This window comes from Petromyzon marinus, chromosome 67 (genome assembly GCF_048934315.1).
Source record: "Petromyzon marinus isolate PM22_M1 ecotype Great Lakes invasive population chromosome 67, UKy_Petmar_22M1.pri1.0, whole genome shotgun sequence".
NCBI lineage: Eukaryota > Metazoa > Chordata > Hyperoartia > Petromyzontiformes > Petromyzontidae > Petromyzon > Petromyzon marinus.
Window position 1 is genome coordinate 911,507 of NC_133733.1, and position 25,304 is coordinate 936,810.

The 25,304-nt window shown below is 52.4% G+C and overlaps 2 protein-coding genes across 4 annotated transcripts in view; both read left to right on the plus strand.

The window, feature by feature from the left end:
- Positions 1–11,319, plus strand: part of KRI1 (KRI1 homolog) — a 42,609-nt gene extending 31,290 nt beyond the window's left edge. The window contains exons 15-19 of the mRNA XM_032978494.2: positions 838–958; positions 3,932–4,023; positions 5,773–5,837; positions 7,132–7,227; positions 9,834–11,319. Of these exons, the coding sequence (XP_032834385.2) occupies positions 838–958; positions 3,932–4,023; positions 5,773–5,837; positions 7,132–7,227; positions 9,834–10,767 (1,308 nt within the window). The 3' untranslated portion in view covers positions 10,768–11,319. The remainder of the gene's footprint in view (positions 1–837; positions 959–3,931; positions 4,024–5,772; positions 5,838–7,131; positions 7,228–9,833) is intronic.
- Positions 11,320–13,564: 2,245 nt separating this feature from the next.
- Positions 13,565–25,304, plus strand: part of LOC116956774 (uncharacterized) — a 28,955-nt gene continuing 17,215 nt past the window's right edge. The window contains exons 1-5 of one of the 3 annotated variants that reach the window (XM_032978568.2): positions 13,568–14,221; positions 16,848–16,969; positions 17,774–17,853; positions 18,588–18,683; positions 21,317–21,409. In XM_032978568.2, the coding sequence (XP_032834459.2) occupies positions 16,876–16,969; positions 17,774–17,853; positions 18,588–18,683; positions 21,317–21,409 (363 nt within the window). In that variant the 5' untranslated portion in view covers positions 13,568–14,221; positions 16,848–16,875. The other 2 variants (XM_032978567.2, XM_076054687.1) reach the window with 2 other exon arrangements.

Here is a 25,304-nt window from a genome sequence, read left to right on the forward strand (position 1 = left end):
GTGTCTGTGTCTGTGTCACTCTGTGTCTGTGTCTCTCTGTGTCTGTGTATCTCTGTGTCTGTGTCTCTCTGTGTCTGTGTCACTGTGTCTGTGTCACTCTGTGTCTGTGTCTCTCTGTGTCACTCTGTGTCTGTGTCACTCTCTTTCTGTGTCACTCTGTGTCTGTGTCTCTATGTGTCTGTGTCTCTATGTGTCTGTGTCACTCTGTGTCTGTGCCACTCTGTGGCTGTGTCTCTTTGTGTCACTCTGTGTCTGTGTCTCTCTGTGTCTCTTTGTGTCACTCTGTGTCTGTGTCACTCTCTGTCTGTGTCACTCTGTGTCTGTGTCTCTCTGTGTCTGTGTCTCTCTGTGTCTGTGTCTCTCTGTGTCACTCTGTGTCTGTGTCTCTCTGTGTCACTCTGTGTCTTTGTGTCTGTGTCTCTCTCTGTCTCTCTGTGTCTGTGTCTCTCTGTGTCTCTCTGTGTCTGCGTCTCTCTGTGTCTGTGTCTCTCTCTGTCTCTCTGTGTCTGTGTCTCTCTGTGTCTCTCTGTGTCTGTGTCTCTCTGTGTCTGTGTCTCTCTGTGTCTGTGTCTCTCTGTGTCTGTCTGTGTCTCTCTGTGTTTGTGTCTCTCTTTGTCTCTCTGTGTCTGTGTTACTCTGTGTCTGTGTCTCTCTGTGTCTGTGTCTCTATGTGTCTCCCTGTGTCTGTGTCTCTATGTGTCTGTGTCTCCCTGTGTCTGTGTCACTCTGTGTCTGTGTCTCTCTGTGTCTGTGTCTCTCTGTGTCTGTGTCTCCCTGTGTCTGTGTCTATATGTGTCTGTGTCTCCCTGTGTCTCCCTGTGTCTTCCCGTATTTCAGATGGATGCAGATTATGTACCGGGCGGACATGGGGGACAGAATTTAGACACCGAGGACACGGGGACACGGAAACGCAAAGGCAAGCGGCGGAAATACGTGGAGCTCCCTGCGGATGATTCAGGTGAGACGCGAAGACACGGAGACACTGAGACACGGAGACACAGAGACACGGAGACACATGGAGACACGGTGGACATAGAAACACGGAGACACGGAGACACTGAGACACTGAGACACATGGAGACACGGTGGACATGGAAACACGGAGACACTGAGACACTGAGACACATGGAGACACGGTGGACATGGAAACACGGAGACACGGAGACACTGAGACACAGAGACACTGAGACACATGGAGACACGGTGGACATGGAAACACGGAGACATGGTGGACATGGAAACACGGAGACACGGAGACACTGAGACACATGGAGACACGGTGGACATGGAAACACGGAGACACGGAGACACGGAGACACTGAGACACAGAGACACTGAGACACATGGAGACACGGTGGACATAGAAACATGGAGACACGGAGACAGTGAGACTCTGAGACACAGAGACTCTGAGACACAGAGACACTGAGACACCGAGACACCGAGACACAGAGACACTGAGACACAGAGACACATGGAGACACGGTGGACATGGAAACATGGAGACACAGGAACGGGGAGAAACGGGGACACGCGGACACGCGGACACAGGGACACAGAGACACAGAGACACGGGACACGGGGACACGGGAACACAGGAACGAGGAGATGGAGACACAGAAACACGGAGACACTGGGACACGTAGATACGGAGACATGGAGACACCGGGACAGAGAGACACGGGGACACGGAGACACGGGGACACGGGGACATGGAGACACGTAGACACGTAGATACGGAGACACGAATGCTGCTGCTCTCTTCCGGGCACCTCCAGCAAAACAAAGAACCCGCATGGGGTCTTAAAGTCATAAAACTTCACACCTCCTCAATAACCCATGGACAGTGGGGCTGTTGTGGGTAGCGCATGTCCAGCCACCTCATGCCCAGCCTCATGTCCAGCCACCTCATGTCCTGCCACCTCATGCCCAGCCAACGCATGTCCAGCCACCGCATGCCCAGCCACCGCATGCCCAGCCACCGCATGCCCAGCCACCGCATGCCCAGCCACCTCATGTCCAGCCACCGCATGCCCAGCCACCGCATGCCCAGCCACCGCATGCCCAGCCACCTCATGCCCAGCCACCGCATGCCCAGCCACCTCATGCCCAGCCACCTCATGCCCAGCCTCCTCATGCCCAGCCACCGCATGCCCAGCCACGTCATGCCCAGCCACCTCATGTCCAGCCACCTCATGCCCAGCCACCGCATGCCCAGCCACGTCATGCCCAGCCACGTCATGCCCAGCCACCTCATGTCCAGCCACCTCATGCCCAGCCACCGCATGCCCAGCCTCGTCATGCCCAGCCTCCTCATGCCCAGCCACCTCATGCCCAGCCACCGCATGCCCAGCCACGTCATGCCCAGCCACCTCATGTCCAGCCACCGCATGCCCAGCCACCTCATGCCCAGCCACCTCATGCCCAGCCACCTCATGCCCAGCCTTCTCATGCCCAGCCACCTCATGCCCAGCCACCTCATGCCCAGCCTCCTCATGCCCAGCCACCTCATGCCCAGCCACCGCATGCCCAGCCACCTCATGCCCAGCCACCGCATGCCCAGCCACGTCATGCCCAGCCACGTCATGTCCAGCCACCGCATGCCCAGCCACCTCATGCCCAGCCACCTCATGCCCAGCCACCTCATGCCCAGCCTTCTCATGCCCAGCCACCTCATGCCCAGCCACCTCATGCCCAGCCTCCTCATGCCCAGCCACCTCATGCCCAGCCACCGCATGCCCAGCCACCTCATGCCCAGCCACCGCATGCCCAGCCACCTCATGCCCAGCCACCTCATGCCCAGCCACGTCATGTTCAGCCACCTCATGTCCAGCCACCTCATGCCCAGCCACCGCATGCCCAGCCACCTCATGCCCAGCCACCGCATGCCCAGCCACCTCATGCCCAGCCACCTCATGCCCAGCCACCTCATGCCCAGCCACCTCATGCCCAGCCTTCTCATGCCCAGCCACCTCATGCCCAGCCACCTCATGCCCAGCCTCCTCATGCCCAGCCACCTCATGCCCAGCCACCGCATGCCCAGCCACCTCATGCCCAGCCACCGCATGCCCAGCCACCTCATGCCCAGCCACCTCATGCCCAGCCACGTCATGTCCAGCCACCTCATGTCCAGCCACCTCATGCCCAGCCACCGCATGCCCAGCCACCGCATGCCTGAGCAGCTTCTGTTTGGCGAGTTAAACGAGCACAGCATGGGCTAGAGAATTGACGGACCGATGGGTGAGTGAGTGAGTGAGTGGATGAGATCGTGAATGAGTGACACGGGCTAGAGAAGAGATGGAGTGACGTGGTACAGGAGGACGTGGAGCTGAGTGGACTTGCCGATGACTGGTACCAGCGGTGTCAAGATCGGCCTCTGTGGAGGAGGCTCGTGAAGGACGCTACTGGACAGTTGGAGGCAGTCGCCCTCCAACAACAACGGAGGGCAGAGGAGCGACGCTCACAACAACGAGCGGAGCGCCGGGTGGCTAAAACACAGCAAGTTGGCACAGTAGGGGGCCAGTCAGCCAACCCATGTCACCCCCTATCAGCGAGCCTACGACACTTCACGTGGCCTCAAAGTGCACCTAGCCTGGCACAGGCGCCGTGGTGACGTCACTGTCGCTTAGTGGCGAATGGCGGGTAATGGTGTGTATCTGTGTGTGTGTGTATCTCTGTGGGTGTGTGAATCTTTGTGGGTGTGTGTGTATCTTTGTGGGTGTGTGTGTGTGTATCTCTCTGTGGGTGTGTGTGTATCTCTCTGTGAGTGTGTGTGTGTATCTCTCTGTGTGTGTGTATCTGTGTGTGTGTGTGTATATATATATCTCTGTGTGTGTGTATATATCTCTGTGTATATCTGTGTGTGTATCTCTGTGTGTGTGTATATATCTGTGTGTGTGTGTGTGTATCTCTCTGTGGGTACTGCCAACAGAGCTGCACTTTGAGTCTCTGGTGGGGGACCTGCCGTGCCGTTTCCGGTACCGAGAAGTCCTCCCCAACGACTTCGGACTCACCACAGACGAGGTCAGAATCCCCACTACACACAGACACCCAGCGTCACAATCCCCACTACACACAGACACCCAGCATCACAATCCCCACTACACACAGACACCCAGCGTCACAATCCCCACTACACACAGACACCCAGCATCACAATCCCCACTACACACAGACACCCAGCGTCACAATCCCCACTACACACAGACACCCAGCGTCACAATCCCCACTACACACAGACACCCAGCGTCACAGTCCCCACTACACACAGACACCCAGCGTCACAATCCCCACTACACACAGACACCCAGCATCACAATCCCCACTACACACAGACACCCAGCATCACAATCCCCACTACACACAGACACCCAGCGTCACAATCCCCACTACACACAGACACCCAGCATCACAATCCCCACTACACACAGACACCCAGCGTCACAATCCCCACTACACACAGACACCCAGCATCACAATCCCCACTACACACAGACACCCAGCATCACAATCCCCACTACACACAGACACCCAGCATCACAATCCCCACTACACACAGACACCCAGCGTCACAATCCCCACTACACACAGACACCCAGCGTCACAATCCCCACTACACACAGACACCCAGCGTCACAATCCCCACTACACACAGACACCCAGCGTCACAATCCCCACTACACACAGACACACAGCGTCACAGTCCCCACTACACACAGACACCCAGCGTCACAATCCCCACTACACACAGACACCCAGCGTCACAATCCCCACTACACACAGACACCCAGCGTCACAATCCCCACTACACACAGACACTAGCGTCACAATCCCCACTACACACAGACACCCAGCATCACAATCCCCACTACACACAGACACCCAGCGTCACAATCCCCACTACACACAGACACCCAGCGTCACAATCCCCACTACACACAGACACCCAGCGTCACAATCCCCACTACACACAGACACCCAGCGTCACAATCCCCACTACACACAGACACCCAGCGTCACAATCCCCACTACACACAGACACCCAGCGTCACAATCCCCACTACACACAGACACCCAGCGTCACAGTCCCCACTACACACAGACACCCAGCGTCACAGTCTCCACTACACACAGACACCCAGCGTCACAATCCCCACTACACACAGACACCCAGCGTCACAATCCCCACTACACACAGACACCCAGCGTCACAATCCCCACTACACACAGACACCCAGCGTCACAGTCCCCACTACACACAGACACACAGCGTCACAGTCTCCACTACACACAGACACCCAGCATCACAGTCCCCACTACACACAGACACACAGCGTCACAATCCCCACTACACACAGACACCCAGCGTCACAATCCCCACTACACACAGACACCCAGCGTGACAGTCCCCACTACACACAGACACCCAGCGTCACAGTCCCCACTACACACAGACACCCAGCGTCACAGTCTCCACTACACACAGACACCCAGCGTCACAATCCCCACTACACACAGACACCCAGCGTCACAATCCCCACTACACACAGACACCCAGCGTCACAATCCCCACTACACACAGACACCCAGCGTCACAGTCCCCACTACACACAGACACACAGCGTCACAGTCTCCACTACACACAGACACCCAGCATCACAGTCCCCACTACACACAGACACCCAGCGTGACGAGGGTAGTTGGTGGCTGTGGTGTTCCAGCCAGCAGTGGATCGACCCTGGCTGCTGCTGTTTGCGATGTGTACGAGCGTAGATCCTCATGGCGGAGGATCGGGAGCTGAACCAGTGGAGCTCACTCAAGAAGACCTGCATGTACCGGTGAGTCCTCACCCTCACGCTCACCTTCACCTGCATGTACCGGTGAGTCCTCACACTCACCCTCACGCTCACCCTCACGCTCACCCTCACACTCACCCTCACGCTCACACTCACACTCACTCACCCTCACGCTCACCCTCACACTCACCCTCACGCTCACACTCACTCACGCTCACCCTCACCTGCATGTACCGGTGAGTCCTCACCCTCACGCTCACCCTCACGCTCACGCTCACCCTCACCCTCACCCCCACCCCCACCCCCACCCTCACCTGCATGTACCGGTGAGCCCCACCCCCACCCCCACCTGTGTGTACCCGTGAGCCCCCACCCCTACCCTCACCCCCACCTGCGTGTACCGGTGAGTCCTCACACTCACCCCCACCTGTGTGTACCGGTGAGCCCCCACGCTGCCCGTTTGATGCTGAGCGCACCTAGCTGTGGCCCACGCCACACACGGCACACGCACGCAGCCTGCCACCTGACCGTTGTCAACCCGGCGGTGATCATCACGCTCACGCGATCATCACGCTCACGCGATCATCACGCTCACGCGATCATCACGCTCACGCGATCATCACGCTCACGCGATCATCACGCTCACGCGATCATCACGCTCACGCGATCATCACGCTCACGCGATCATCACGCTCACGCGATCATCACGCTCATGTAGGCGACGCTGTTGATGTAGGCGACGCTGATGTAGGCAACGCTGCTGATGCTGCTGCTGCGATGACGATGGCGCTGATGGCGATGGTGTTGATTGCCGTGCGATGCACGCTGCTGTGATGACGTTACTGGTAACGTCGCTGCTGATGGCGCTGATGGCGATGGTGTTGATGGCGTGCGATGCACGCTGCTGTGATGACGTTACTGGTAACGACGCTGCTGATGGTGCTGATGGTGCTGATGATGATGGTGCTGATGACGATGGTGTTGATGACGATGGTGTTGATGACGATGGTGTTGATGATGATGGTGTTGATGACGATGGTGTTGATGATGATGGTGTTGATGATGATGGTGTTGATGATGATGGTGTTGATGACGATGGTGTTGATGACGATGGTGTTGATGACGATGGTGTTGATGATGATGGTGTTGATGACGATGGCGCTGATGACGATGGTGTTGATGACGATGGTGTTGATGATGATGGTGTTGATGACGATGGTGTTGATGACGATGGTGTTGATGACGATGGTGTTGATGATGATGGTGTTGATGACGATGGCGCTGATGACGATGGTGTTGATTGCCGTGCGATGTCCGCTGCTGTGATGCCGTTTAGCTCGGAGGAGGAGGAGCTCCGTGATTTGAGGGTGGCTCGCAAGCGCGCTCACGACTGGCGGAGAAAGCAGAGAATCCTCAAGTCCCTCACGCAGAGGTGAGGTCACCTCTACCGTGGGGCCCAGTCCATCCTCCGCCCTGGGACCCAGTCTCTCCTCCGCCCTGGGACCCAGTCTCTCCTCCGCCCTGAGACCCAGTCTCTCCTCCACCCTGGGACCCAGTCTCTCCTCCACCCTGGGACCCAGTCTCTCCTCGCCCTGGGACCCAGTCTCTCCTCCGCCCTGGGACCCAGTCTCTCCTCCGCCCTGGGACCCAGTCTCTCCTCCGCCCTGGGACCCAGTCTCTCCTCCGCCCTGGGACCCAGTCTCTCCTCCGCCCTGGGACCCAGTCTCTCCTCGCCCTGGGACCCAGTCTCTCCTCCGCCCTGGGACCCAGTCTCTCCTCCGCCCTGGGACCCAGTCTCTCCTCCGCCCTGGGACCCAGTCTCTCCTCCGCCCTGGGATCCAGTCTCTCCTCCGCCCTGGGACCCAGTCTCTCCTCCGCCCTGGGACCCAGTCTCTCCTCCGCCCTGGAACCCAGTCTCTCCTCCGCCCTGGGACCCAGTCTCTCCTCCGCCCTGGGACCCAGTCTCTCCTCTGCCCTGGGATCCAGTCTCTCCTCCGCCCTGGGACCCAGTCTCTCCTCCGCCCTGGGACCCAGTCTCTCCTCCGCCCTGGGACCCAGTCTCTCCTCCACCCTGGGACCCATTCTCTCCTCCACCCTGGGACCCAGTCTCTCCTCCACCCTGGGACCCAGTCTCTCCTCCACCCTGGGACCCAGTCTCTCCTCCGCCCTGGGACCCAGTCTCTCCTCCACCCTGGGACCCAGTCTCTCCTCCACCCTGGGACCCAGTCTCTCCTCCGCCCTGGGATCCAGTCTCTCCTTCGCCCTGGGACCCAGTCTCTCTTCCACCCTGGGACCCATTCTCTCCTCCACCCTGGGACCCAGTCTCTCCTCCACCCTGGGACCCAGTCTCTCCTCCACCCTGGGACCCAGTCTCTCCTCCGCCCTGGGACCCAGTCTCTCCTCCGCCCTGGGACCCAGTCTCTCTTCCACCCTGGGACCCAGTCTCTCCTCCGCCCTGGGACCCAGTCTCTCCTCCGCCCTGGGACCCAGTCTCTCCTCCACCCTGGGACCCAGTCTCTCCTCCACCCTGGGACCCAGTCTCTCCTCCGCCCTGGGACCCAGTCTCTCCTCCACCCTGGGACCCAGTCTCTCCTCCACCCTGGGACCCAGTCTCTCCTCCGCCCTGGGATCCAGTCTCTCCTCCGCCCTGGGACCCAGTCTCTCCTCCGCCCTGGGACCCAGTCTCTCCTCCACCCTGGGACCCATTCTCTCCTCCACCCTGGGACCCAGTCTCTCCTCCACCCTGGGACCCAGTCTCTCCTCCACCCTGGGACCCAGTCTCTCCTCCGCCCTGGGACCCAGTCTCTCCTCCGCCCTGGGACCCAGTCTCTCCTCCGCCCTGGGACCCAGTCTCTCCTCCACCCTGGGACCCAGTCTCTCCTCCGCCCTGGGACCCAGTCTCTCCTCCACCCTGGGACCCAGTCTCTCCTCCACCCTGGGACCCAGTCTCTCCTCCGCCCTGGGACCCAGTCTCTCCTCCGCCCTGGGACCCAGTCTCTCCTCCGCCCTGGGACCCAGTCTCTCCTCCACCCTGGGACCCAGTCTCTCCTCCGCCCTGGGACCCAGTCTCTCCTCCACCCTGGGACCCAGTCTCTTTTCTTCCACAGTTTAAGTTTCATTGAATGTGTCCACTCGTATTGCAGGAACATGCATAGCCACAATCATGACGACGATCATCATCATAATCTTCACCACAATCACCCAAAATACGAAACTAAAACTATTTTTTTATTTTACAAGGTAAGGCCCCCCCGCTGAGTATGTGTAGCTTTTTACCAGAAGCGGACTGCCTGCCACAAACAATAGCTCAATGAAGCGGCTTATTGCGTGTGCACATGTTGAAATTCCTTCGCACTGTACATCGCCAACCGTTGCTAATCGCGTGGAAATCTATCGCAGCAGGCAAATACCCTGAACGCGTTGACGTCCTTGCTATAGATGTGGAGGAAGGGAGAAACTGGAGGACCCTGAGAAACATCCACGAGAGAGAGACGCAGACTCCAAATATACAGCAGCAGCAAGCAAGCACCAGGGTTGGGATCGAACCCACGACCTCCTGTAGACCAGGCGAGGTAGTCAACATCTCATAGCCACCGTGGTGATGATGAGAGAGAGACGCAGACTCCACATATACAGCAGCAGCAGGCATCGTCAGGGCCGGGAGCGAACCCACGACCTCCTGTAGCCTAGGCGAGGTATTTAACATCTCATAGCCACCGTGATGATGATGAGAGAGAGAGAGACGCAGACTCCAAATATACAGCAACAGCAGCAGCAAGCACCAGGGTCGGGATCGAACCCACGACCTCCTGTAGACCAGGCGAGGTAGTTAACATCTCCTAGCCACCGCAGCCCCACCTATCTTCACCACTCCCTACCCCCCACCACTCCCCACCTATCTTCACCACTCCCTACCCCCCACCACCCACCACCCACCACCAACCACCACCACCGTCGTCGTCATAATCATCCTCTTTGAATTAGAAATGAACACGACAATCTAAAGTCTTTCCCCTTAATTTGCGTTTGTGACTGCAGTGCCGAGCAGGGAGATGGCGGTAGCGGCGGCAAGGGCGGCGGCGAGGAGAGGGGCGAGCAGAGGGGCGACCGTCGCGCCCTCGTCGCTCCGTCGCCGTCCAAGCAGGCGGGAAGTAAAGTTTGCAAGAGGCCGGCACCGGGCAAGGAGAAAACGACTTCCCACGCGAAGCGTCCGGAGCGTCACGGCCGGAGGAGCAAACGCAGCGAGGAGGAGGAGGAGGAGGAGGAGGCGGCGGCAGGCAGCGCGGACGACGAAGAATGCGAGGACGGCGGAGAGGACGGCAACGAGGCCGAGGGCGGCGAGCATCGGCGCGGGAAGAACGTGAAGGCCGACGGTTCGGCCTTCACGCCTCGTCCTGCTGCTGCTGCTGCCGCCCCCGTCAAGAGGAAGAATCTCGCTGTGGCAAGGAGCGGAGGCAACAACGCCGCCGCTCCGTCGCCCGTTAAGAAACGTCGCCCGATGAATCGGTTGGAGATGCGCGGGGCGGCGAGGGGGGCGGTGAGGGGGGCGGTGAGGGGGGCGGTGAGGGGGGCGGTGAGGGGGGCGGTGAGGGGTGCGGTGAGGGGGGCCCACCGCCACCACCACCAAGGGCAGTCCCGGCGGGCGCTGCTGTCTCGTGTGGAGGTGGGCGGCACGGAATTCTGCGGCGCTCGCCTGCGAGCCTACGGCCTGGACGTGCGCCGGCTCAAGTTCAAGAGGCTCACGAAGGACGGGGCGGGGAGACGGCGCGGGGGAGGGCGGCGGCAGAAAGGAGGAGGCGGAGCGGGAGGGCAGCAGGAGGGGATGGGAGGAGACAGTGGGCAGCCGGAGAGCGAGGGGGGGGGAGCAGGAGGGCAGCAGGAGACACCGGGCAAAGCCGCACGGAGGAGGAGGAAGAAGAAGAAGAGCCGAAGGGAGGAGAGTCACGGGGACGGTGCTGGCGGCAACGCATGAAGAGATCACCACCCCCCTCCCACCCCACCCCCCTCCCACCCCACCCCACCCCCCCACCCCACTCCACCCCACCCCCCACCCCCATCACCCCGGTATTGTTAGTCGTGGCCCAGGTCATTCTCGGCTGTGGCTCTCAAAAGAATCCAGCTTCAAGCCCCGTGCGCTGCTTCTGTGGAGCGTTGGTCCCAGCCTCAGCCGAGCCGCGGCTCATCCCCCCGCTCAGCTGTGACTGGGCTGGGTGAGCGAAGCGCTCCCCGGGGATCATCGCTCTGTCGCTTTGTCACCTTGGTGGGGAGCCGGCCGGCCACCCTTGGGTCTGCTCGGACGTCGCTTATCGTGGGGAAGCGCCGGGCTGTGAAAAATAAATCCCTTGCTTCCTACTAGCGCCGCGGTTATTGACAGATTCCTGGAGTTTCCATTGGCTAAGGTGGTGGTGGGGTCGGGGACAGATGGAGTGTTTTGTGGGCGGCGTTGATCCGTTTCGGCCTCTTGCTCTTCGAGAGAGGAAGGTTCACAGCCTTGATGCGTTTTAATAAAATTGTGTGAACAAAATGTGCGTGCGTGATTGTGTGAACCAAACCCTGGTGGCGGGGGGGTGTAGGGCATGCTTTGTGAGAAAAACCCCGGGGAGAGGGAATCCGTGCCAGGTGGAACCCAGTTGGGGTTGGAGAATTGGCCTGTCAAAAAAAACCTGGCCAGTCAACTCGTCACCGGTCACAGTGGATCTTCAAGGGCCTCTCCAAATTGGTCTCTACACAAAGTGGTCTGTCTAAAGTAGTGGCCTCTCACAAAAGTAGTCGGTGAAAGTGTCCAGTCCAAAAAGTACCGTAAAGAAAATGTATTTAAATATCAGTGGCCTGTCAGGTGACCTATAAAACAGGTGACCCGTCAAAATCGTGGTCTGTCAAGTGACTTATAAAACACGTGACCCGTCAGAATCGTGGCCTGTCAAGTGACCTATAAAACAAGTGACCTGTCAAGTGACCTATAAAACACGTGACACGTCATAATCGTGGCCTATCAAGTGGCCTATAAAACACGTGACCTGTCAAAATCGTGACCTTTCAAGTGACCTATAAAACAAGTGACCTGTCAAGTGACCTATAAAACACGTGACCCGTCAAAATCGTGACCTGTCAAGTGACCTATAAAACACGTGACCCGTCAAAATCGTGGCCTGTCAAGTGACCTATAAAACACGTGACCCGTCAAAATCGTGGCCTGTCAAGTGACCTATAAAACACGTGACCCGTCAAAATCGTGGCTTGTCAAGTGACCTATAAAACACGTGGCCTGTCAAGTGACCTATAAAACACGTGACCCGTCAAAATCGTGGCCTGTCAGGTGACCTATAAAACAAGTGACCCGTCAAAATCGTGGCCTGTCAAGTGACCTATAAAACACGTGACCCGTCAAAATCGTGGCCTGTCAAGTGACCTATAAAACACGTGTCCCGTCAAAATCGTGGCTTGTCAAGTGACCTATAAAACACGTGGCCTGTCAAGTGACCTATAAAACACGTGACCCGTCAAAATCGTGGCCTGTCAAGTGACCTATAAAACACGTGACCCGTCAAAATCGTGGCCTGTCAAGTGACCTATAAAACACGTGACCTGTCAAGTGACCTATAAAACACGTGACCCGTCAAAATCGTGGCCTGTCAAGTGACCTATAAAACACGTGACCCGTCAAAATCGTGCCTTGTCAAGTGACCTATAAAACACGTGACCCGTCAAAATCGTGGCCTATCAAGTGACCTATAAAACAAGTGACCCGTCAAAATCGTGGCCTGTCAAGTGACCTATAAAACACGTGACCCGTCAAAATCGTGGGTCAAGTGACCTATAAAACACGTGGCCTGTCAAGTGACCTATAAAACACGTGACATGTCAAACTCGTGGCCTGTCAAGTGACCTATAAAACACGTGACCCGTCAAAATCGTGGCCTGTCAGGCGACCTATAAAACACGTGACCCGTCAAAATCGTGGCCTGTCAAGTGACCTATAAAACACGTGACCCGTCAAAATCGTGGCCTGTCAAGTGACCTATAAAACAAGTGACCCGTCAAAATCGTGGCCTGTCAGGTGACCTATAAAACACGTGACCCGTCAAAATCGTGGCCTGTCAGGTGACCTATAAAACACGTGACCCGTCAAAATCGTGGCCTGTCAGGTGACCTATAAAACACGTGACCCGTCAAAATCGTGGCCTGTCAGGTGACCTATAAAACACGTGACCCGTCAAAATCGTGGCCTGTCAAGTGACCTATAAAACACGTGACCCGTCAAAATCGTGGTCTGTCAAGTGACCTATAAAACACGTGACCCGTCAGAATCGTGGCCTGTCAGGTGACCTATAAAACACGTGACCCGTCAAAATCGTGGCCTGTCAGGTGACCTATAAAACACGTGACCCGTCAAAATCGTGGCCTGTCAGGTGACCTATAAAACACATGACCCGTCAAAATCGTGGCCCGTCAGGTGACCTATAAAACACGTGACCCGTCAAAATCGTGGCCTGTCAGGTGACCTATAAAAGTGTCCTGTTAACAAAAATCCTGTCCAAGGGACCTGTCAAAAAAGTGGCCTGTCACACTCTACCACGGTTACCTCGCAGGCTGCTATGGTTACCGCTTCTCGTTGCCATGGTTACCACCACACGCTACCACGGTTACCTCCCAGGCTGCTATGGTTACCGCTTCTCGTTGCCATGGTTACCACCACACGCTACCACGGTTACCTCACAGGCTGCTGTGGTTACCGTTTCTCGTTGCCATGGTTACCGCCACACGCTACCACGGTTGCCTCACAGGCTGCTGTGGTTACCGCTTCTCGTTGCCAAGGTTACCGCCACACTCTACCACGATTGCCTCACAGGCTGCTGTGGTTACCGCTTCTCGTTGCCATGGTTACCCCCACACGTTACCTCACAGGCTACCATGGTTACCGCTTCTCGTTGCTATGGTTACCGCCACACGCTTCCACGGTTACCTGGCAGGCTGCCATGTTTGTTGAACTTCTTTCGCGCCGTACGTAGCCACCCGTGCTAATCGTAGATGCCATGGTTACCCCCAAACTCCCATTGGTCTCCATGGTTACGGCTACTCGTTGCCAAGGAAACCGCCGCGTTGCCATTGTTACCGGAGCCGCGTTTCCAACGCCCGCGGGAATCGGCGCGAAAGGCTTTGATAAAGTTATACAAACGTTCAATTAACTTTATATTTTAGTTTTTTTATATATAATACGCAACTTTTAACGAGCACGATGGCATCAACACCGCGCACGGAGTGTTTATTTTTTTATTTGTACACAAGCCGGCAGCTTCAACGGGGAAATTACATTTTTAAAATGTAGTAAAAAAATAAAATATTTTATTGCCGTGACAGTGTGGCCGGCGGCGTTGGGGTTACCATGGCGACGCGTTGCTCTAATAAAGTTGTTGTGGAAGCCGCAGGTAAGATGGCGGCACACGCGCGCGCTCTGTGTCTCTGTCTGTGTGTCTGTGTCTCTCTGTGTCTGTGTCTCTGTGTCTCTCTGTGTCTCTGTCTGTCTGTGTCTCTGTGTCTGTCTGTCTGTGTGTCTCTGTCTGTCTCTGTGTCTGTCTGTGTGTCTGTGTCTCTGTCTGTCTGTCTCTGTGTCTCTGTCTGTCTGTCTCTCTCTGTGTCTCTCTGTCTCTGTGTCTCTGTCTGTCTGTCTCTGTGTCTCTCTCGGTCTGTCTGTCTCTCTCTGGGTCTCTCTGTCTGTGTGTCTGTGTCTCTGTCTGTCTCTGTGTCTCTCTGTCTGTGTCTGTGTCTCTCTCTGTCTGTGTCTCTATCTGTCTGTGTCTTTCTCTGTCTGTGTCTATCTGTCTGTGTCTCTGTGTCTCTCTCTGTCTGTGTCTCTCTCTGTGTCTGTGTCTCTGTGTGTCTGTGTCTCTCTCTGTGTGTCTCTCTCTGTGTCTGTGTGTCTGTGTCTCTGTGTCTGTGTCTACCTTCACAGGTGCTGCTGCTGCTACTCGCTACTCACAGCACTTGCCCCTACAGTCTGTTAGAGGCTGCACGGGGGATCTTTGTCTGTGTCTACCTTCACAGGTGCTGCTGCTACTCGCTACTCACAGCACTTGCCCCTGCAGTCTGTTAGAGGCTGCACGGGGGATCTTTGTCTGTGTCTACCTTCACAGGTGCTGCTGCTACTCGCTACTCACAGCACTTGCCCCTACAAGTGCGGCAGCTGCCTAAAAGCTAAACTATATTTGACGTTACCAGGTAAAGAAGGCCCCCGCCAACCTGGCTCTCACAATTTATCACTCAACCAAGTTGCGGCTTCTCATCCTCATCACGTGGAAGTTCATAGCAGTAGCCAAAGCCTCTAATCGCCAGGGAGATGCATCGAGACTCGTAGACAAATGGAAATGCATCGAGACTTCTAGCGATCCATAGGGATGCATAGACCAACAGAGACCCATAGAGACACACAGTGACCCATAGACATGCATAGACCAACAGAGACCCATAGAGACACACACTGACCCATAGAGACACACAGTGATCCATACACTAAATTATTTTATTGTTTATAGTCAAGGCAGTAGCCTTGACTAAATCTGCCAGAGGGTCTGGGGGTACCCCCCCCCCAGAAAAAAAAATTAAAACGAATTTCCTGCCTGAAATATTTTTTTTTTAAATTCTCTAACACATAGGATGGACTTTTTACGTATTTTTAACAATAATGTCTAATAGTGTTATTGTAAAGTCACGTAGAATGAGAATAAAAATGTTAAATTAAATAAGACAATACAATTCTCACGACGTTTCGGCCACAACACAAGTAGCCTTCATCAGGTGAAAGAACAGATCTGTCGGGACGACATCACCTGATGAAGGCTACTTGTGTTGTGGCCGAAACGTCGTGAGAATTTTATTGTCTTATTTTATTGTATTGTATTATTTTATTCTCATTCTACGTGGTGGTGACTTTACCGAAAGAACCAAAGAGGATGAATCCTTGCAGTCACGAAAGCTTTAAATCGAAATTTAAAGTGTTATTGTATTTACACTGCTGTGTTTTTACTTTTTTTTTACCATTTCTTCTTTCGTTGTATGTAATGGCAGAGATTAGGGATGAATAAATTAACAACCATAGCCACAATCATATAAACAGAAATCTATTTTATAGCGATGTATTGGGGATACAGTTTGAGCATATTTGTTATAATTACTGCCTTGGTAGCAGGTAGGGACCACCACTGAGCTACTGTACGTAGCTCTTGTTCATCCGAGTGGCTCATCATCATCATCATCGACGCGTGAAATGTGACGACGATTCTAACGTGGAGGGCAAAAACCGGAGGAGCCGGAGAATAATCCACGCAGCGACCACAGAGAGAGAGAGACGCAGACTCCAAATATACAGCAGCAGTAGTAGCAGCAGCAGTAGTAGTAGCAGCAGTAGTAGCAGCAGCAGTAGAAGCAGCAGTAGTAGCAGTAGCAGCAGTAGTAGTAGCAGCAGTAGTAGTAGTAGCAGCAGTAGTAGCAGCAGTAGTAGTAGCAGCAGTAGTAGCAGCAGCAGTAGTAGCAGCAGCAGTAGTAGCAGAAGCAGCAGTAGTAGTAGTAGCAGCAGTAGTAGCAGCAGTAACAGTAGTAGCAGCAGTAGTATTAGCAGCAGTAGTAACAGCAGCAGTAGCAGCAGTAGCAGCAGCAGTAGTAGCAGCAGTAGCAGCAGCAGGCATCGTCAGGGTCAGAACCCACGACCTCCTGTAGACCAGGTGAGGTCGTTAACATCTCATAGCCACCGTGAAGATGATAAGAGAGACACAGACTCCAAATATACAGCAGCAGGCATTGGCAGGGTCGGGATCGACCCCACGATCTCCTGTAGACCAGGCGAGGTCGTTAACATCTCCTAGTTACCGTGATGATGATGAGAGAGAGACGCAGACTCCAAATACACAGCAGCAGCAGGCATCGTCAGGGTCAGGGATCGACCCCACGACTTCCTGCGTACCAGGCGAGGTAGTTAACATCTCATAGCCACCGTCGATTGTGAACTTTCCCGACTGGTGAGAAATCTTCCTCGGGCTCGCTTTGTGCTCGACTCCCCAGGGCGTGGAGAGTGGAGCCGGCGGCGAGGATGAGCGGAGACCGCTGGGCTCGGCTCTCGGAGGACAACTTGGAGCTGCGTGCCGAGCTGAGCAGCGTGCAGAGAGAGAAGGATGGCCTGGCCGGTAGGGACTCACTACCACCGCAACCACCACCGCAACCACCACCACAACCACCACTGCAATCACACTCCATCCACCACCATGACCGCCACCACCGCCACCACCGCAACCACCACTGCAACCACCACCGCAACCACACTCCATCCACCACCATGACCGCCACAACCGCCACCACCACCGCAACCACCACCGCAACCACACTCCATCCACCACCATGACCGCCACCACCACCGCAACCACCACCACTACTACACTCCATCCACCACCATGACCGCCACAACCGCCACCACCACCACAACCACCACCACAACCACCACCGCAACCACCACCGCTACCACACTCCATCCACCACCATGACCGCCACAACCGCCACCACCACCGTAACCACCACCACTACCACACTCCATCATCACCACCACCGCTACCACCACACTCCATCATCACCACCACCACTACGACCGCACTCCATCCACCAGCCGGGTGAGTGTAGGAGTGAGGTGGTGTCTGTTGTTGTTGTGTCTCAGCCCAGCTGGGTGAGTGTAGGAGTGAGGTGGTGTCTGCTGTTGTTGTTGTTGTGTCTCAGCCCAGCTGGGTGAGTGTAGGAGTGAGATGGTGTCTGTTGTTGTTGTTGTGTCTCAGCCCAGCTGGGTGAGTGTAGGAGTGAGATGGTGTCTGTTGTTGTTGTTGTGTCTCAGCCCAGCTGGGTGAGTGTAGGAGTGAGGTGGTGTCTGTTGTTGTTGTTGTGTCTCAGCCCAGCTGGGTGAGTGTAGGAGTGAGGTGGTGTCTGTTGTTGTTGTTGTGTCTCAGCCCAGCTGGGTGAGTGTAGGAGTGAGGTGGAGACGTTGAGGCTCCGTGTGCGGTCTCTGGAGCGGGACGCCACTAGCAAGGTCTCCTCACCCACACACTCACCCCCACGCTCACCCACACGCTCACTCACCCACACGCTCACTCACCCACACTCTCGCTCACCCACACTCTCGCTCACCCACACGCTCACTCATCCACACACTCACCCACACGCTTACTCACCCACACACTCGCTCACCCGCACGCTCGCTCACCCACACTCTCGCTCACCCACACACTCAAACACACGCTCACTCACCCACACACTCGCTCACCCACACGCTCGCTCACCCACACACTCGCTCACCCACACGCTCACTCACCCACACGCTCGCTCACCCACACACTCACCCACACGCTCGCTCACCCACATGCTCGCTCACCCACACACTCGCTCACCCACACACTCACTCACCCACACACTCACCCACACACTCGCTCACCCACATGCTCGCTCACCCACACACTCACTCACCTACACACTCACCCACACACTCGCTCACCCACACACTCGCTCACCCACACACTCGCTCACCCACACACTCACTCACCCACACACTCACCCACACACTCACTCACCCACACGCTCACCCACACACTCACCCACACACTCAACCACATGCTCACCCACAACTTCACCTGCCCACGCCCCCTGCGTGTGCCACAGTTCCGCCCTTCGTCGGTGCCACTCTCTTGGCAGTCCCGAGGAGTCTGTGATGGCTACACGGAGTAACTTTGTCTCACCCACGACCCCCACCTCGTGTGGGCGGTGCAGTCCCAGGCGGTGCGGGGCGAGGAGGAGAGGCGGCGACGACTGACGGAGCGCAGCCTGGCGCTGCGGACGCGCGCACTCACGGACGCGCTGCACCTGGTACGCACGCAACGGAGACACAAACAACAACAACAACTACAACAACAACAACCACCGGTAGCCACTGAGTGGCGGTGACGTCACCGCGATGCTAGGCTAGGTGCAGGAGGAGGAGGTCACGGGACAGACCCAGCAGGTGCCATGGGTTGTACTGCTGTTGTGCCAGGCTAGGTGCATGAGGAGGTCACGGAACAGACCCAGCAGGTGCCATGGGTTGTACTGCTGTGCCAGGCTAGGTGCAGGAGGAGGTCACGGGGACAGACCCAGCAGGTGCCATGGGTTGACTGCTGTGCCAGGCTAGGTGCATGAGGAGGTCACGGCACAGACCTAGCAGGTGCCATGGGTTGACTGCTGAGCCAGGCTAGGTGCAGGTAAAGGTCTTGGGACAGACCCAGGTGCCATGGGTTGACTGCGGTGCCAGGCTAGGTGCAGGAGGAGCTCACGGAACAGACCCTAGCTGCCATGGGTTGGCTGACTGAGACGACTGGCAGATGCACCACCTGTGCCCCCTACTGTGCCGACTTTTAGCCACCCAGCGCTCCGCTCGTTATTATGAGCGTTGCTCCTCTGCCCTCTGTTGTTGCTGGAGGGCTTCTGCCTCCGACTGCCCAGTAGCAGTGGCTGGGCATGCTGCCTACCTACTTGACCCAACCAATGAGGCCTTGCCTGCCGGAGGAGCTCGCTGATGGTTCTATGTCCTGGCCAAACCCAGGATGGATAAGTGGGCAGGGCAGCCTAACTGTGGCCAAGAAGACCCGAAGCTTCATGTGGAGCTACAGACCGGGTAGCTTCCGCACAGCACCGTTACGCAGCCGATGGAAAGATCATGCCGCCCGACTGATTCGGGAGTGAGACTTCTGGTGCCAAACACTTCCCAGGTATGGGAAGCTCTCCACTCTGTCCGCAACTGCTCCATCACCAATGGGGTGCTGAGGGGGTGGAGCGTTTGGGGGGGGGGGGGTACAAGATACCCAGGCAGCTGCTTCGTTTCGGTGGGGCTGATGGAATGACCCCACCTCCTAGTGGCACGCTCCAGGTTCAACAGCAAGCATCTCCAACTCCTCCTCTTAGCGAGCAGCAATCACCAGATCATCAGCATGCACAGCATGATTGACCAACAGGGAACCAATCCCTTGACAGCACCCGCGCATCGATCAATCTCACCATTGTTATCTGTCACCAGATGCAAATGCATCCGGTGTGGCCATGCAGAGCTTCCCGAACGACGCGGTCGAAGGTGACGCTACGTAGTGTCGGTGCACAGTGACATTACCTCCGCCTCATCCAACCGGCTGCGGGCCCTCCCGAGGCCGACCCGGCCCCAACCGAGTGGCCCGTGGGGAACGACAGCACTGGTGGGGAGAGTCAAGGGCTGTCGTGGTTGCTGGCCGCATCGTCCCGCTCCTCCTTTTCCCCTCACCTCTTCACCCCTACCTCGTCCTCGCCTCCCCCTCCTCCTCCTCCCCCCGTCACGTGCCGTGACCGAACACTCCGTAGCCGCTGCTGCTCGTCACTAACAGCAACTTGGCCCCCCAGTGCGTAGGCTCTATACTCTTTGGTTTTATTCGGTAAAGTCACGTAGTAGGTAAAAAATAAAATGACAAAAATCACGACATTATGAGACCTCCTTTGCCAGTAACAAGATATAGTAATAGGTTTTTACCCTTTTAACTGGCACAAAAAACTGACACCTTTATTCAAGGCATCATGTCTGCAATAACCACAACACAAGCGTCTTCTGGTCCAACACCAGTGGAGACTAGGGTCTAAAGAAAGCCGTCTCAGGTGTGGACCAATCAAATTCAAGGACAGTGCATATTATTATCAGAGTTGTCTTTTTGTTTGCATTTTGACTGCTTGTGTTGTGGTTATTGCAGACATGATGCCTTGAATAAAGGTGTCAGTTTTTTGTGCCAGTTAAAAGGGTAAAACCTATTGCAAAAATCACGACGTTTCGGCCACAACACAAGCGCCCTTCATCAGGTGAAGGGACCGGACTGTCCAGAGGACAGCGTTGGAGTGAAGACAGCCAAGCCCAGGTCGCGTCCTTTTAAGCTGTGTGGGAGGAAACAAAAAACGCCTAGGATGGTTTCAAATTGAGCAATCATTGGAAAGATGTTCTCAATCAAACCAAACATTAAACTAATTCATATTCTTAGCTCTTTCGGTAAAGTCACGTTGAAGGGAAACAATAAAATAACAAAATATATATGAGACAATAAAAATTCTCACGACGTTTCGACCATAACACAAACGGTCGTCATCAGGTCTTTTATATATTTTTTTTATTTTATTGTTTCCCTTCAACGTGACTTTACCGAAAGAGCTAAGAATATGAATTACTGCAGTCACGAAAGCTTTAAATCAAAAGCTAATTCCTTTGCTTAAAGGACGCGACCTGGGGGCTTGACTGTCTTCACTCCAATGCTGTCCTCTGGACAGCGCGGTCCCCTTTACCTGATGAAGGCCGCTTGTGCTGTGGCCGAAACGTCGTGATATTTTTTTCGTTATTTTATTTTTTTTACCCACGTGACTTTACCGAATAGAACCAAAGGGTATGGAGCCTTGCAGTCAGGATTATCTTCAAATCTCGAAGTGCGTAGGCTACACGGGGCGCCTGTGTCTGTGTGCAGGCCGTGAGCCAGCTGTCCGAGTGCCGCTTTACCGTGCAGCGTCAGCAGCAGGATCTGGCTCGCCTCAAGCTGCGGCTCGCTCTGCACACCAAGGTGCGAGCCGAGGAGATGGACACACAACACCGCGGAAGGGAAAGTGTTCCCCCGTGTAGCCTGCAACAGACTGTTGGGGGCAAAGTGGTGTTAGTAGCGAGGAGCACTCACACACACTCACTCACACACTCACTCACACACACACACTCACTCGTGCACTCACTCGCACACTCACTCGTACACTCACTCGTACACTCACTCACTCACTCATACACTCACTCACTTGTACACTCACTCATACACTCACTCACTCATACACTCACTCACTCACTCATACACTCACTCACTCACACACACACTCACTCGTACACTCACTCGTACACTCACTCGCACACTCACTCATACACTCACTCACTCGTACACTCACTCACTTGTACGCTCACTCACTCATACACTCACTCACACACTCACTCGTACACTCACTCACTCATACACTCACTCGCTTGTACACTCACTCACTCATACACTCACTCACTCATACACTCACTCGCTTGTACACTCACTCACTCGTACACTCACTCACTTGTACACTCACTCACTTGTACACTCACTCACTCACTCATACACTCACTCACTTGTACACTCACTCACTCATACACTCACTCACTTGTACACTCACTCACTCATACACTCACTCACTCATACACTCACTCACTCATACACTCACTCACTTGTACACTCACTCATACACTCACTCACTCATATACTCACTCACTCATACACTCACTCACACACTCACTCACTCACTCATACACTCACTCACACATCCACCGACTCACACACACTCACTCACACTCTCACACAGACACTCACCCACCCACTCACCCACCCACTCACTCACCCACTCACTCAGTGACATGTCCACTCGCTCACCCACACACTCACCCACTCACACATCTACTCGCTCACCCACACACTCATCCACGAACACATACACTCGCTCACCCACACACCCACTCGCTCACCCACACACTCGCTCACCCACACTCACCCACTCACACATTCACTTACTCACTCAAACATTCACTCACTCACATATCCACTAACATATCCACTCGCTCGCCCGCACACCCACCCGCACACCCACACACTCACCCACACACTCACACGTTCACTCACCCACTCAATCTCTCACCCACTCACTGACAAAAAGACAAAGATCCCCCGTGTAGCCTTAAACAGATTTCTGGGGGCAAGTGCAGTGAGCGAGCTGCACCTATGAAGGCCCGCACGGTACAATGGTAGCGATGCTTCGTGTGAATGCCAGTTGCGTGATGTAAGCATGTATGTTGAACTTCTTTCGCCCCGTACGTAGCCAACCGTGCTGATTGGAGGGTGGGTGAGTGTGTAGTTGAGTGAGTGACTATGTGAGTTACTGTGTGTATGTGTGTTGAACTTCTTTCGCACCGTACGTAGCCAACCGTGCTGATCGGAGAACCCGGGGGAGGTGAGGTAATAGAACAAACTAACACATTCTATAAACACATTCTATAAACACATTCTATAAACACATTCTATAAACACATTCTATAAACACATTCTATAAACACATTCTATAAACACATTCTATAAACACATTCTATAAACACATTCTATAATCACATTCTATAAACACATTCTATAAACACATTCTATAAACACATTCTATAAACACATTCTATAAACACATTCCATAAACACATTCTATAAACACATTCTATAAACACATTCTATAAACACATTCTATAAACACATTCTATAAACACATTCTATAAACACATTCTATAAACACATTCTATAAACACATTCTATAATCACATTCTATAAACACATTCTATAAACACATTCTATAAACACATTCTATAAACACATTCTATAAACACATTCTATAAACACATTCTATCAACACATTCTATAAACACATTCTATAAACACATTCTATAAACACATTCTATAAACACATTCTATAAACACATTCTATAAACACATTCTATAAACACATTCTATAAACACATTCTATAAACACATTCTATAAACACATTCTATAAACACATTCTATAAACACATTCTATAAACACATTCTATAAACACATTCTAATAACACATTCTATAAACACGTTCTATAAACACGTTCTATAAACACATTCTATAAACACATTCTATAATCACATTCTATAAACACATTCTATAAACACATTCTATAAACACATTCTATAATCACATTCTATAATCACATTCTATAAACACATTCTATAAACACATTCTATAAACACATTCTATAAACACATTCTATAAACACATTCTATAAACACATTCTATAAACACATTCTATAAACACATTCTAATAACACATTCTATAAACACGTTCTATAAACACATTCTATAAACACATTCTATAAACACATTCTATAATCACATTCTATAATCACATTCTATAAACACATTCTATAAACACATTCTATAAACACATTCTATAATCACATTCTATAATCACATTCTATAAACACATTCTATAAACACATTCTATAAACACATTCTATAATCACATTCTATAATCACATTCTATAAACACATTCTATAAACACATTCTATAATCACATTCTATAAACACATTCTATAATCACATTCTATAAACACATTCTATAAACACATTCTATAATCACATTCTATAATCACATTCTATAAACACATTCTATAAACACATTCTATAAACACATTCTATAAACACATTCTATAAACACATTCTATAATCACATTCTATAAACACATTCTATAAACACATTCTATAAACACATTCTATAATCACATTCTATAAACACATTCTATAAACACATTCTATAAACACATTCTATAAACACATTCTATAAACACATTCTATAAACACATTCTATAAACACATTCTATAAACACATTCTATAAACACATTCTATAAACACATTCTATAAACACATTCTATAAACACATTCTATAAACACATTCTATTAACACATTCTATAAACACATTCTATAAACACATTCTATAAACACATTATATTAACACATTCTATAAACACATTCTATAAACACATTCTATAAACACATTCTATTAACACATTCTATAAACACATTCTATAAACACATTCTATTAACACATTCTATTAACACATTCTATTAACACATTCTATAAACACATTCTATTAACACATTCTATTAACACATTCTATAAACACATTCTATAAACACATTCTATAAGCACATTCTATAAACACATTCTATAAACACATTCTATAAACACATTCTACAAACACGTTCTATAAACACATTCTATAAACACATTCTATAAACACATTCTATAAACACATTCTATAAACACATTCTATAAACACATTCTATAAACACATTCTATAAACACATTCTATAAACACATTCTAATAACACATTCTATAAACACGTTCTATAAACACATTCTATAAACACATTCTATAATCACATTCTATAAACACATTCTATAAACACATTCTATAAACACATTCTATAATCACATTCTATAAACACATTCTATAAACACATTCTATAAACACATTCTATAAACACATTCTATTAACACATTCTATAAACACATTCTATAAACACATTCTATAAACACATTCTATAACCACCTTCTATAAACACATTCTATAAACACATTCTATTAACACATTCTATAAACACATTCTATAAACACATTCTATTAACACATTCTATTAACACATTCTATAAACACATTCTATAAACACATTCTATAAACACATTCTATAAACACATTCTATTAACACATTCTATAAACACATTCTATAATCACATTCTATAAACACATTCTATAAACACATTCTATAAACACATTCTATTAACACATTCTATAAACACATTCTATAATCACATTCTATAAACACATTCT